We start from the raw sequence: 15,809 nt of genomic DNA on the forward strand, positions 1-15,809 counted from the left end.
ACGTTGCCTATCTGTTCTCCAGAGATGCTGCCTAACCTGCTGCATTACTCCAGCACTTAGTGTCCTTTTCATATTCCACAGATGTCTGATTCGAACATTTTTAATTTTTTGGCAGGATTATTTGAGTTGATAAATGATTTTTTTAAGCAACACTCAACTCTCTGTCAGCAGATCAGTTGAGACTGTTCGGCTTTAGAAAAGACTGCACATTTAATTTTTAAATCCTATTAAAGTATTAATTGCAACCACTGGGCTTGATTCTTGATGTAATCTACATTGACTTCTTGTCTCTTATGATTTCTCTTTTAATCCAGTGATTTCACTTTTAACTCAGTACAAAACTATAATGAGCCAGCTGATTGATTTCAATCCCATTGCGGTGACAGGCACCCAGCAAACTGTAATAATGGTGTTTGCGGCTTTTGGGATTCGCAGGTGTTTTAGGAATTAGTTCCCCACAACAGTTAAATAGCTCCAACTCTTGAGCTAACACCAACTCGGTCCTGATGAGCTTACAAGTCTGATTCATCAGTGAATGATGAGTTAACTTCCAAAGGGAAATGGGAGCAATTTTGGCTGAGAGTATATAAAACATATTGATAGCATATTCTCTAACAAAGTAATTTTATGTACTAAATTAATCGATTCTGGATTTTATTTTTATAATAGGCCAAAGTAGGTACAGCAAGTTGGCCAGGAATTATACTGGGCCTTAAAGGGTTAAATTGTGGATAAATTAGCTCAAGTATCCTTGAGTATGAGAAATGATCCCTGAATGAAGATCTAATATTGGTAGATGTGGAGAAAATATTTATTTGGTTGGAAATCTAACTTGTCATAATGAGTTCAGTTTCGTTACAGGATATAAGGAGGCCAGTTATTTCTCTTTAGTCTTTATAGTGTCTTTCTTTCTCTCTCTGTCATCGCAAATCACTCTTGGAATGACCACCTTGGTCTGCGGTTTGGAGCAAGCAAATGGCTGGTTGTAAATAAAATTCAGGATCCACATAAAGAGCGTTTACAAAGTGTCCCGTGCCAGGTCTACCTTTGTTCTTCCCCTCCCCCCTCATTCATGGCGGTCCCCCCCATGCCAGACCCTTCATTGTTCACCAGACTGATTCCTGGGATGTCAGGACTGTCTTATGAAGAAAGACTGGATAGACTTGGTTTTTACTCTCTAGAATTTAGGAGATTGAGATGGGATCTTATAGAAACTTACAAAATTCTTAAGGGTTTGGACAGGCTAGATGCAGGAAGATGATGTTGGGGAAGTCCAGGACAAGGGGTCACAGCTTAAGGATAAGGGGGAAATCCTTTAAAACCGAGATGAGAGAACTTTTTTCACACAGAGAGAGAATCTCTGGAACTCTCTGCCACTCTTGAGGCCAGTTCATTGGAATTTAAGAGGGAGTTAGATGGGCCCTTGTGATTGATCAGAGGGTATGGAGAGAAGGCAGGTTTGGGATACTGAGTTGGATGATCAGCCATGATCATATTGAATGGCGGTGCAGGCTCGAAGGGCCGAATGGCCTACTCCTGCACCTAATTTCTATGTTTCTATGTAAAGAAAGCTTTCAGCACTTTGGCCTCCATCAGTCAGATTATTGTGCGTAGAAATTGGGAAGACATGTTTCAGTTGCACAAGACATTGGAGAGGCAGGTGAACTAATATGGATGGGGCATGTTGGTCAGCGTGGGCAAGATGGCCCGCAGGGCTAGTATTACTATTATAGGAGTGTGTGTGGATGCACCCTGGCCCGTACGTTTGTGAAGAGGCAGAGGTGTGGCCATTGTTACCCATGGGTGATTCCCCACATCTATGTCAAAATGAAAGCTCATGGGCTCATGAGTATCACAAGCACATAGATGGGAAAAATGTAATGGTGAGTGGTTATTTTATCATTATAAAGAGAAATATGAAGTGGCTCTCTCAAGGATATGTATTAATGACCAGAATGTGGATTTACAGGGCATAGGTCCAGAATTTTTAAATGATAGCATCCTCGGAAATATGACAAACAATTATGTTTACAACAGGCATTAGGCGGACACAGACAGACACATAGCAGATGAGGTTTATACACACACAAGTGTGCAATGATGGAAGAATGAGGAGAGAAAACATGAGCTCATTGAAGACACAAAAACCTGGAGAAACTCAGCGGGTCAGGCAGCACCTTTGGAGAATAGGAATAGGTGATGTTTCAGTTCAAGACCCTTTTTCAGATTTAACTCGGTCTAATGAAAGTTCTGGACCTTTTCTCCAGAGATACTGCCTGACCTGCTGAGTTACTGTGGCTTTTTTTGTGTCTATCTTTGGTTTAAACCAGTATCTGCAGTTCCTTCCTACACATGAGCTAATTGATTGTTTTAGGAAGGGAGAGGCACACACCATTCTTTGAAGGCAACAGTATAATTTGAGAAAGCTATTATAACATTTGTGGGTTTCTTGAATTTAATATTTGCAAAGTAGATAGAAAACATTTTAAAATATCTGTTAGGGTGAAATGCTATGCTTATGAGCACATACTTTTGGAAATATGTGAAGGAAAGGTGGAGCCCACAATTGTCCATTGTTGGCTGTAGAGAAGGTGATAATGAGTGGATACAAACAGTGGACAAGCAGGACAACAGTGAAACCAGTAGGTTACACAAAAAAGCTGGAGAAACTCAGCGGGTGCAGCAGCATCTATGGAGCGAAGGAAATAGGCAACATTTCGGGCCGAAACCCTTCTTCAGACCAGTGAAACCAGTAGGACGACTAGGATGGGGGAGGGAAGGAGAAAGAGGGAACCAAGGTTTAGTGGAAGTTAGAGAAATCAATATCCATACCGCTGGGTTGTAAGCTCCCCAACCGAAATATGAGGTGGTGTTTCTCCAAATTGCATGTGCCCTCACTCTGACAGTGGAGGAGGTTTCTCCCTGTAGCGTGGCAAACAGAACTGCACACCATACTCCCAAAGTGTGGTGTCACCAATGTTTTGTACAATATATTGTCCATCTCTTTTTTATTGACAAACTAGTGATGAGTGAACCTCTTGAACCATCAGGATGAAATTGTTCAGCCTGGAACAGAGAAGAGAAGAATTAAAACTGGTGTTTGAAATTGATGCGTTTTTAATAGTTTCAATGGGTTTCTATCTCACAGGAAGGCTCATAGCGGGGAACATAAATAGAAGATAATTGGCAAAGGAAACCGGTTCAGAGTATATTGGTTTGAGTTATGGAGTAAGCAAATTCAAGAGTAACATTTTTGTCCGGAATTGGACAAGTTCTTCGCAGAGAGTAAAGTTACAGGGATATGGATCCCTGAGATGGCACAGAAGTGGAACACATTGGAAACTACCCAAGAGCAGCATGGTCACTGTGGATAAAATGGCCTATTTTTCTTGCTGTTCTTTCCAGGACCCAAAGAGGATAAATGGGGGATAAAAACAGCATTTATAAGAAAGCTCAGGGTCATAGGGAGGGTGGAGGGTGACCAAGAAAGCACAAAATAGTTAGTAAAATGAGGAGGAACAGATAGATTTTGTGTACTTGTAACTTAATATTGCTTTTTAAAAACCTGCAGCAACTGAGGAACCTTTTGAGCAGAGGTTCTATTCCAGGAATATTTATTTTATTTATATTGCTTCAACTGAATATGTTTCCTTGTTCCAAATAAACAGCTTAGGGAACCCCATGTTGTGCCAGAACAGAATCTATCTGTCCAAGAACTACAGGTTCGGCTAGAACAGGAAAGACAGCTTCGAGAGGATGAAAACGAAAAATTCACCAGCAAGATTCTTCAGGTGGGTTCATGCATTTTATGAAATGGATTATAGGTTAATGCAAGATGCTAAAATCAGTTTACAGAAAAGATTACAGATTATAATTTGTAATACTTTCTTTTTTTTCACTTTAGTCTTTATTGCTTTTATACATACACAAATAAAACACAAATATAACAATGAAACATACAACAATGCAGTGAAACATACAACATGCAGAAGGGGGGGGGGGGGGGTCAGTTTACAATTAATGATGCAGTATACAGAACTATTTTCTTATTAAAACATTTTCCAATAACTTACATTAGTGTCAATAAAATTATACAATGTCTTTATTTCTATGTTTAAGAGGGAACTGCAGATGCTGGAGAATCGAAGGTTACACAAAAAAGCTGGAGAAACTCAGCGGGTGCAGCAGCATTTCTATGGAGCGAAGGAAATAGGCAACGTTTCGGGCCGAAACGTTTATTTCCTTCGCTCCATTTGCTGCACCCGCTGAGTTTCTCCAGCTTTTTTGTGTAACCGTCTTTATTTCTATGCCTAATTCATTTTTCTCATTTTCTGTTAAACTTGTCTTCTTTCACTCTTAGAGAATATGTCATCTTCTCCATCACAAATATTTCCTGTACTATGTCTAACCATTATCTAAGTCTGGGTGTGACCGCTGCAAGCCAGTTTCTTGTAATGGCCTTTCTGCCAGCTGTGAGTAGGATTTTAACCAAGTAATGATCTTCCTCCAGCACCACTGTATTTATATTACCCAGGTGTAAAATGGAACACTTCTTAGAGACTATATATCCTGAAATACCTCCTTTAATACTGAATTCACTGTCCCAAAATGGTTCTATTTTTGGTAACTCCCGAAGATATGTGCATGATTTGCGTCTATTTGGCCACATTGCCTCCAGCATGTTTGCTGCCTTAGAATTTGCTTGCTTTTTATGTTAGGCGTAATAAAGAAACAAATTAATATTTTCCAATTAAATTCTCTCCATGTTTGTGAATTAGTGGATGTCTGTGGTGTTACACACATATGATGCCATTCTTCTTCTGAGATTGTGATGTTCAATTCCCTTTCCCACTTAAATTTCACATAAAATGTAGTTTTAGCTTGACATTCCATTAAACCATGATAACGTTTAGAAATAATCCTTGATGTTTTTTGATGATACGCATTAACTATCACTTCTACCACTGGATTATTTTCTTCTAGTGCCTCCCTTTTTACTTTTTTATTGTAATAATCTCTCAGTTGGAGGTATCTAAACAAATCTGTAATACTTTCACACATTAGATTGTGGTGGTCATCTCACCTCCTCTATATCCTCCATCCTTGCCCCCTTCCTCCTATCTTCATAAAATTGCTAATCTGATCTATGGTCACTGCTATTTTGTTCGATCATAGTTCGGTCAATATCATCACCATTGTTTCTGGTACTCCTTAAGTGAAGGAAAGACTCTGTATTCCACTGTGATCTAATCTATGATATGATATATGATATGATATGCCATTTATTGTCACTGTACATGTACAGTGAAATTAAAAGCTGCTCGTACTCAGTGCATACATATAATTTAGTACAAAAAACAAGAAACAGAAAAACAAAAACGAAGGGAGATAGATAGGTGCACAATTCTGCGGCGCTATATACATATATACAGATGGAAGTCCGGGTGTTGGGCTGTGAAGTCAGTGCATGTGTGAATTTAGAGTAGTTATAATTTTCGGAAAACAACTATTCCTGAGTCTATTTGTCCTGGATTTGAAGCACCTATAGCGCCTTCCAGAGGGCAGCAGGTCGAACAGTCCAAATAATATGTTTTTTTCTTGGACATTTTATTGATTCACACATAAAGATAGCTTCACTGAGGAATCAGAGGGCAGCCAAAGCCCTCTCTCCTGCACAACACTCCTTCCCCTGTGCTCCACCTGGCCACCCACCTATTTCTCCTCTCTCCCTCCTCCTACATTCCTTACTCTGGCTTCACAAATTGCAAATCTTCAATCAGTCTATCATGCCTTCTGCTCTTATCTCCTTCCTTTGTTCCAACCACCTGCCTATTAAAATCCTCCCTTGACTGAGTCCACCTATTACATGCCATGCTTTGCCCTGCCTCTCCTCTCACCCAGTTTCTTCCCCATCCCACTCAAAGATCCTATAGCGAGCAAGATAGTTCCATTCGACGAAAAAAGACGTAGTAGAGTCATGGGCAGATTCATGGGTAAATTTCGGCCCCATTTCCGTAACCGGCTTCCGGCTCCACCATCTTTGTCCACCATAGCGGAGCAAAGATACTAGTACGGAGACGGAAGCCGGTTACGGAACCATCCTCGTAAAAATCAAATATCTTTGGTAAAAATCTTCTCCTCATTTTGTTTCTGCCTCTCTGCCTCGCAATAAAAAGCAAAAAGATGCCTATGTTCCTTCCACAGCGTGTGGGAAGTCTGGCCCGGATCAGCACGGCTGGGGCTTTAGGGTAAAGTTGCGGGGAGGTTGCAATGTGTTTTTATGTAATGTTGCCCCTTGAGTCCGAAATAAAGTTTATCATTATATATATACACAAATCTGGAACAATTTGTATGTGTGTGTGTGTTATATGATTATATACATCTATATCACATTCATATATGTTTGTAGACAAAAGTGCTGGAGAAACTTAGCGGATGCGGGTTCGATGTTCCGTTCCTTCTTAAACATATATGTGTGTATGTGTGTTCTTCCCTACACAATCTAATCAGTTGTTTGGTCGCTGAATAAAACCATCCTTAAGTTATACATCGTTTTTTAATCTAGCTCAAAACAAATTTTATTTTGTTAAATACTTCATTTAGATAACCCCACCATTACAGACAGATCTCATTCCACTCTCTGGCTATTGGGAAGACCAGACCCATTTTATTGTTGAAAAACAATTCCATAGACACAAAAAAACATTAAGGAACATTCCAAGATTCCAAGAGCAGAGCAACTGGAATCTTCATATTGCTATTATTTTCCAAATACCGCAGTTGTGAACAGTGTGATTAGTTGAATTACAGTGCAAGAGTAATACAAAAATCAACTCAAACTCAAACACAGCACATGAGCCATTTAAAAAGAAAAGCTTTTTAAAAAAACATTAAAAAAGACAATTAACAGAATGATAATTTGTTAACATATTAATCTTTAACAAAATTTAACAGAATTATGATTGAACAGAATTATGAATCTAACCCTATATCTCACACACACACACAAACTGTTCCTCCGCAACGCCAAGAAGGATTTACAAAGTCGGGTTACTGAAATGGATGAAAAAAAGGCCACAATCCGCTCCATTGCGTACTACACGTCAGCCCATTGCATTTAGCAGGAGTGGTCTATCTTGCTCCACTATAGGATCTTTGGTCCCACTCTTATAATCAGTCTGAAGAAGGGTCCTGACCCAAAACGTCTGAGTTACTCCAGTACTTTACGTCCTTTATTTTAAATCAGCAGCAGAGGTGGGTTTAAAAATCAGGATGGTTTTGAGGGAATAGTATATCTTGTGTAGAGTGTGTGCGGGATGCTTTGGTTGTGGCACCGAGGACATAGCCTCTGGGCCAAATTATCTGGCTTGTGAGCTTCAGTATTCTTCCTGTGTTCTTTCTCCCAGCAAGTGAAATTCATGGCCTCTTACAAGTGCTTAAATATCCCAGACCAAAAATTAATCCTGGATTGGATCAGTCAAGAAGAAGCATGAACTGTCTTTCAGAACAAGCAGTTTAGTTTATTGTCACGTGTACAGTGAAAAACATTTTGTTGCATGCTATCCAGTCAAAGAAAATACTATACGTGATTACAATCAAGCTGACCGCAGTGTACAGATAAAGGATAAAGGGTACATTTAGTGCAATATAAAGTCCAATTAAAGATAGTTCAAGGTCTGCAATGAGGTAAACAAGAGGTCAGGACATCACTCTAGCTGGTGAGAGGACCATTCACTTGCCTGATAACAGCTGGGAAGAAGCCGTCTCTGTTCCAGTATTGCAGAAGTGAAAAATGTCTCTCCCACTCTCTTATAAGGAAAATACTAGACTGCACTTTCCCACCAAACAATGCACTAGAGATTGGGAGCTCATCACGTGATGGGTCAACGTGATGAGCTCCCAACGTTGTGTTATATCCTATTTGGACTACAGGATTTGAATCATTTGAACATGGTGTTAGAATTTAAGCTAGTATATGAGGAATTGATGACTTTGGGATTGTGGTTTCCAAACTTTGAGAATCTTCTCACCTCATAACTTGGTCTGTTGTAGTCTAGTTGAAAGAGAATTGTTTCTGTAGTTAGTTCACAACTTCGTTCCTACTGGAAGGTACACAAAAATGCTGGAGAAACTCAGCGGGTGCAGCAGCATCTATGGAGCGAAGGAAATAGGCAACGTTTCGGGCCGAAACCCTTCTTCAGACTGATGGGGGGTGGGGGGAGGCGGGGAGAAGAAAGGAAAAAGGAGGAGGAGGAGCCCGAGGGCTGAGGGAGAGGTAGGAAGGGGAGGAGACGGCAAGGATTAATAGAATTGTGAGAATTCAATGTACATGCCACCAGGATGCAGACTCCCCAAGTGGAATATGAGGTGCTGTTCCTCCAATTTCCGGTGTTACTCACTCTGGCCGTGGAGGAGGCCCTGGACAGAGAGGGCGGATACGGAATGGGAGGGGGAGTTGAAATGCTGAGCCACCGGGAGGTCAGGTTGGTTAATGCAGACCGAGCGGAGGTGTTTGGCGAAATGATCGCCAAGCCTACGCTTGGTTCCTCCTACTGGATCAGGATGGCAATAAGCAAACTCAAAGACCTTGATCCTGTCATGGTCTCAGATTACTATGGTGTGAGGAGTGAGGGGCTCATCAGCGAACAATTCTTTGTGGTAAGGCACAGAAGAGTGAAGGCTGTTTGAGGGAAAAGAGAAGGGAAGGAGACATGAAGGAACATGAAAAATTGGGAGAAGGGTAACCATTTTCCAGGTAAAGGAGTTGAGCCCCATGTTTAAACTGATTAAAATTATGTTTAATTTCCCCGTTTGGAATTGCCAGCCAAGGATGGCATAGGCACTGTGTGGAGAAGCCATGGATAATCCAATAATGCATGTTATTATTGAAATTTCATGGAGACTTACTTTGATGAGAAAGCAACGGTGAATGAGATCTGCTCCATGCTAAAACTAGCTCAAAGCCCAGCAATTGCTTTCTTTTAACTTAACAACTAATTATAATTTGGAACATTTGCATTAATATAGTGGCCAAATTTGATTCGCTGGTAATTTTTGAAAGCGTTTTTTTTGAAAGAGATATTTGCTTAGAAGCCACTCATTTTCTGCTCTACAGGAAGAAACACTGAAGTGGCAGTGATTAGTTTTTATCAACGAGTAAATGGTCCTCTCTGCTACACAGTTGGTTAAATAAGATACAACAACCATTTTACAGCAGGTCTTATCATTTGGGTTGTGTAGAAGTCAGACATAGTATGGGCTTCCAACTTAGGGAGAAATAATTTCATGTCTGTCCTACAGTATTTCTGAGGAAGGATTGATTTGTAGCCAAAATTGGTAGTTTGGATAGATGTACAGTAAACAGTGCCAAAGAATTTCAATGCTGATATAGGTTAAAAATTGTCATGTTGCTATGAGCTAAGATTCTCTGGAGAATTCCATGGACGCAGTAATGTCACGCTTTCTATTCACCAAATAGAGGAAAATCAACTGTTTCCCTCCAATGGTAAGAAACAAAAAAGGATTGAAGACTCCCAGGGATCAGGATACCCAGCTTATAAAGGAATTTAATTTGCAATGCTTTTGGTGAACATACAATAAAATACAGTTCACTGTGCACATATGTATCTGTGCACATGTTTTTAATTTGATTAATGCTGAATTAGAATGCCTATTGCCTGTTGGCTCCCCCTCCCTCCCATGCCACAAGACCCTGTCTTCATGTGGGATGTAGTCAGAATGTGGGACATGACTTCAGAATTAAGGGACAGAAGTTTAGGGGTAATATGAGGGGGAACTTCTTTACGCAGAGAGTGGTGGCGGTGTGGAATGAGCTCCCAGTGGAAGTGGTGGAGGCAGGTTCATTGGTATCATTTAAAAATAAATTGGATAGGCATATGGATGAGAAGGGAATGGAGGGTTATGGTATGAGTGCAGGCAGGTGGGACTAAGGGGAAAAAAAAAAAAATTTGTTCGGCATGGACTTGTAGGGTCGAGATGGCCTGTTTCCGTGCTGTAATTGTTATATGGTTATATGGTTATATGGTTATATGTAGAAGCAGATTTATCAGGAGACTTTTAAAATTACCGTGAAAATAAATAAGGTCCCATGAGGAAATGTGATCATTATTTTGCGCTAAAATTGTTGTTTGATTCCTACAATATAATGACATTAACCTAACAAAGAGCTTTAAAGTCTTGCAAGCTGAGGTCACTGGCCTGGATGACTTGAGGCATTCTATTCTGGCTCAAGGGCATTGGTGATTGAACGCTTATATTTAGATGTTTGCAAAGTGTTATTTATAATTATATACTTTGTTCAAGATCTCATTAATGGTGAGTGATGCAATGGGTTAGAATACAGGAGTAAATTATACAGAAAGTGATAGGGACTTTCCGGTGACGCAGATTACTGCTTTTTCACAGGTACACAAAATTGCTGGAGAAACACAGCGGGTGCAGCAGCATCTAAGGAGCGAAGGAAATAGGCGACGTTTCGGGCCGAAACGTCGGAGTCTGAAGAAGGGTTTCGGCCCAAAACGTCGCCTATTTCCTTCGCTCCATAGATGCTGCTACACCCGCTGAGTTTCTCCAGCAATTTTGCGTACCTTCGATCTTCCAGCATCTGCAGTTCCTTCTTGAACTGCTTTTTCACACTTTGGGATAGATTCATTTCCAGGTCGAACTGGCTACTAGAAACATCCTCTTTGGCAAATCTCTGCCTTTTGGCAGTGTTAATCCAGATTTGATGGAGGAGGAGGGAAATCCTATGCATTGAGATGCACAATTGGTAAAGGACTTGTAAACATATCCAACTTTTGCACCAGCAGATATATTTGGCCCTCTGCTTAATCCCCAAAATGGATATGATGTTGAGACAGTGTGCCCTGGGCTTCTTGTGGCCTGAATGTACCTGGCCAGATGCTGATATGATGAAAGGCCTTGATAGAGTGGATGGGGAGAGGATGTTTCCACTAGTGATAGAGTCTTGTAGGGCGGAGCCTCAGAGTAAAAGGATGTACTTATAGCAAGGAGAGGAGGAGGAATATCTTTAGCCAGAGGGTGGTGAATCTGTTGAATTCATTGCCACAGAGAAATATGGAAGCCAAGGTATTGGATATTTTTGAGGCAGAGGTTGACATACTCTTGATTAGTGAGGGTGTCAAGGGTTATGGTGAGATGGCAGAAGAATGGGTTCCAGAGGGAAAAATAGATCAGCCACAATCAAATAGTAGAGCAGACTAGATGGGCCAAATGTTTTAAATCTGCTCCTATGTTTTATGATCTTGGGTGTAAAGATCTATAAAAATGGCCCTATTTTCGATCCTCTGAATTAAACTCAGTTAATTAAATGCTAGTTTTTAATTATTTATCATAACTTCCACTTTTTAAATTAAATTAATTTTTAATTAACATTTGGTTTGAAAATAATGTATAAATTATGTTTAATTTGAGTAAGCGTGTGATTCTGGGGATGTAGGTGTGTGCCAAAGTGTGGAATAACATTGAGGATCATTTACATTGAATCCTTAAGCTTTAGGTTTTTATTCAATCTACAGCACTAGTAATGATTTTTTTTTTGTTTCGCTATTTGTCATGGGACAGATTGAGGAGGAAAACCAGAAGAACCTGCTCAGGAAAGATTATGAAGTGCAAAGCCTCAACCTGCAGAATAGGCTGGAGCAAAAGTCCTGGAGTCATGAGAGGACACTGCTTCTGCAGGAGATGCGAATGTTCAAACAGAACACCTTCCTCTTCTACGTCAAACTGAAATGGTTGCTCAAACATTGGCGGCAAGGCAAGAAAGTAGAGTATGGCGGAGAGGACATTTTTGAGGTAGGTCCACTCTGGGTGTGCTTTCTTTTATTCCAGTTTATTGAATCAAAAGTGAGGTAGATTTTTTACGCAAATAGTGGTGGGTGTATGGAACGAGCTACCAGAAGAGGCAGGTAATATCACACTGTTCAAGAAACATTTAGAGAGGTACATGAATAGGATAGGTTTAGAGGGATATGTGCCAAATGCAGGCAGGTAGAACTAGTGTAAATGGGACAAGTTGGTTGGTGTTGGCAAGTTGGGCAAAGGATCCGTTTCCACGCTGAATGACTCCATGACTTTGAATAGTCTAAATCATACGGCCACGATTGTTAGTCCCTTTCTACATGCGGGTGGTAAGGCAAAATTCTGCCAGAAATGTGATACTGAAACAGAAAATGTTGGGAGCACCTGTGGAAAGAGAAAAACAGCTGACATTTGAAAACACACAGGAAAATGTAGGCAAAATGCGATTTAAGATGCAAATAAAATTGAAATGGAACAAAAAGAAAGATCTTTGATAGCACAAAAATCAAAGATTACATGATATACGAGATAACAGTGCAAGGTGGAAGAGAATGGTGACAGGCGATAACGACCAATCACTGATTATGATTTTGAAAATGAATGCAATCTAGATCTGATCTTAAATAAATTATGCCTCTTACTAATGTAAATCCTAATTGTAATTTTATGAAGCAGCAATGAGATAGCAACTTTACCAGTTATGTGTGACTTTTAAAATTTGTGCTAGAATATATTGGATACAATAGTGATATATAATTTGGTGTCTGTTTTTCATTGTGAAGTGGAAATTCAAAAACAGGTCACGTTTAGTATCTATCGGTGCATTTTATTACATTAGTCATAGAGTGATACAGTATGGAAACATGCCCTTCGACCCAACTCACCACGCCGGCCAACAATGTCCAAACTATACCCTAGACCCACTTGCCTGTGCTTGGTCCAAGTCCCTCCAAACCTGTCCCATCCATGTACCTGTCTAATCGTTTTTTAAATGATGGAATAGTCCCAGCCTCAACTACCTCCTCTGGCAGCTTGTTCCATACACCCACCACCCTTTGTGCGAGTTACCCCTCGGATTCCTATTAAATCTTTTCCCTTTCACCTTGAACCTAAGTCCTCTGGTCCTCGATTCCCCAACTCTGGGCAAAAGACTGTTCCTCATGGTCTTATACACCTCTATAAGATCACCCCTTATCCTCCTGCGCTCCATGGAATAGAGACCCAGCCTACTCAACCTCTCCCTATAGCTCACACCCTCTAGCCTGGCAACAACTTTGTAAATCTTTCGTGAACCCTTTCAAGCTTGACAATATCTTTCCTATAACATGGTACCCAGAACTGAACACAATATTCTAGATGTGGTCTCAACAATGTCTTATACATCTGCAACACGACCTCTCAATTTCTATACTGAATACTCTGACTGATGAAGGCCAATGTGTAAAAAGCCTTTTTGACCATCTTCTCGACCTGCGACTCGACATTCAAGGAACCCTGCACCTGTACTCCTAGATCCCTCAATACTACCAAGAGGCCTACATTCACAGTGAAGGTCCTACCCTTGTTCCCAAAATGTAACACTTCACACTTTTCTATATTAAATTCCAACAACCATTCATCCGCCCAATCGATCCAGATCCAGATCCTGCTGCAATCGTTCACAACCATCTTCACTATCTGCAAAACCAATGACTTTTGAATCATCAGCAAACTTGCTAATTTTGCCCTGTATGTTCTCATCCAAATCATTGATGTAGATGACAAACAGTAACAGGCCCAGCATCGAACCCTGAGGCACACCTGAGGCACTAGTCACCGGCCTCCAGTCCGAGAAGCAACCTTCCACCATCACCCTCTACTTTCTTCCATGGAGCCATTGTGCTATCCATTTGGCTGTCTCTCCTTGGATCCCATGCGATCCAACCTTCCAGAGCAGCATACCAAGCGGAACCTTGTCGAACGCCTTACTGAAGTGCATGTACACAACATCTACTGCTCTGCCTTCATCAACCTTTTTGGTCATGTCTTCAAAAAATTCAATCAGATTTGTAAGACACGAACCTCCCACGTACAAAACCATGTTGACTATCCTTAATCAGCCCTTGCCCATTCAAATACCTGTATATCCTATCCTTTGGAATACTGTATTTAAGAATGACTCATAAATTTCAACCAGGGCTCCCGCAATTTCCTCTCTATTTTCCCACATTGTCCTCGGATATATCAGATCAGGCCCTGGAGAATTGTCTATCTTCAAACACGGCAGAACCTTCAGTACTTCTTCGACAGTAACCTTGACTGCTCTCAAGATTGTTATAGTGACTGCTCCAATTTCTTCCGTCCTAGTGTCTTTCTCCTTGGTAAATACAGAGGAGAAATACTCATTGAGGACCTTGCCCATCTCCTGTGGCTACACACATAGATGACCGCTTTGATTCCTGAGCGATCCCACTCTCTCTCTATTTACCCTTTTCCCCCTTATGTATTTATAAAATATTTTGGGATTGTCCTTAATGCTCGTCGCCAGATCTATCTCCTGGCCACTTTTTGCCCTTCTGATTTCCTTTTTAAGTTTACTCCTTAGCTCCCGAAACTCCTCCAGGGATGCACTTGATCCCAGCTTCCTATACCTGTGTCATGCATCCTTCTTGTTTTTGACTAAAGTCTCAATTTCCCACGTCAGCCAAACTTCCTTACATTTGCCTTTCACTCTAATGGGACGTACATCCTGAGCTCTCTTCAGTACACGTTTAAAAACATACCACTTGACCAATGTTCCTCTCCCATCTAATAACCTTCACTCATACCCTTAAAGTTAGCCTCACCCCAGTTGAGTATTTTAACATGTTAATGACTTGGATGAAGTGATTAAAAGTAACATTAGCAAATTTGCAGATGACACAAAGTTGGGTGGCAGTGTGAACTGTGAGGAGGATGCTATGAGGCAGGGTGACTGGGACAGGTTGGGTAAGTGGGCAGATGCATGGCAGATGCAGATTAATGTGGATATATGTAAGGCTATCCACTTTGGTGACAAAAACAGGAAGGCAGATTATTATCTAAATGGTGTCAAGTTGGGAAAAGGGGAAGTACTACGGGACCTGGGGGTCCTTGTTCATCAGTCTATGAAAGTAAGCATGCAGGTACAGCAGGCAGTGAAGAAAGCGAATGGCATGTTGTCCTTCATAACTAGAGGAGTTGAGTATAGGAGCAAAGCGGTCCTCCTGCAGTTGTATAGGGCCCTAGTGAGACCACACCTGGAGTATTGGGTGCAGTTTTGGTCTCCAAATTTGAGGAAGGACATTCTTGCTATTGAAGGAGTGCATCGTAGGTTCACCAGGTTAATTCTCGGGGTGGCGGGACTGTCATATATGTTGATAGATTGGAGATGCTGGGCTTGTATACTCTGGAATTTAGAAGGATGAGAGGGGATCTTATTGAAACAAATAAGATTATTAAGGGTTTGGACATGCTAGAGGCAGGAAACATGTTCCCAATGTTGGGGGGAGTCCAGAACCGGGGACCACAGTTTAAGAGTAAGTGGTAAGCCATTTAGAACAGAGAGTTGTGAGTGTGTGGAATGCTCTGCCTCAGAGGGCGGTGGAGGCTGGTTCTCTGGATGCTTTCAAGAGAGAGTTAGATAGAGCTCTTACGGATAATGGAGTTATGGAGAGAAGGCAGGAACGGGGTACTGATTGTAGATGATCAGCCATGATCACATTGAACGGCGATGCTGGCTCGAAGGGCCGAATGACCTACTCCTGCACCTGTTGTCTATTGCCTATTGACCCTTTTCTTCCCTATCCATAACTATCTTGAACCTAATCGAACTATGATCACTGGTCCCAAAAGGCTCCTCCACACCCAATTTCCCAATACTAGATCCACCGTTTCCCTCTCATATGTGGGGGCCTCTACATACTGCTTAAGTAAACTCTCCTGAACACTTTTGAGGAATTGCACCCCAT

The 15,809-nt window shown here is 41.1% G+C and overlaps 1 protein-coding gene across 4 annotated transcripts in view; it reads left to right on the forward strand.

Annotated features, from left to right (window-relative positions):
• The window catches only part of LOC129696233 (microtubule cross-linking factor 1), a 156,044-nt gene that overhangs the window by 82,840 nt on the left and 57,395 nt on the right, over positions 1-15,809 (forward strand). For all 4 annotated transcript variants that reach the window (XM_055633930.1, XM_055633931.1, XM_055633929.1 and 1 more), the window contains exons 7-8: positions 3,669-3,791; positions 11,605-11,835. In XM_055633930.1, coding sequence (XP_055489905.1) covers positions 3,669-3,791; positions 11,605-11,835 — 354 coding nt within the window. The remainder of the gene's footprint in view (positions 1-3,668; positions 3,792-11,604; positions 11,836-15,809) is intronic.

This window comes from Leucoraja erinacea, chromosome 4 (assembly GCF_028641065.1).
Source record: "Leucoraja erinacea ecotype New England chromosome 4, Leri_hhj_1, whole genome shotgun sequence".
NCBI lineage: Eukaryota > Metazoa > Chordata > Chondrichthyes > Rajiformes > Rajidae > Leucoraja > Leucoraja erinaceus.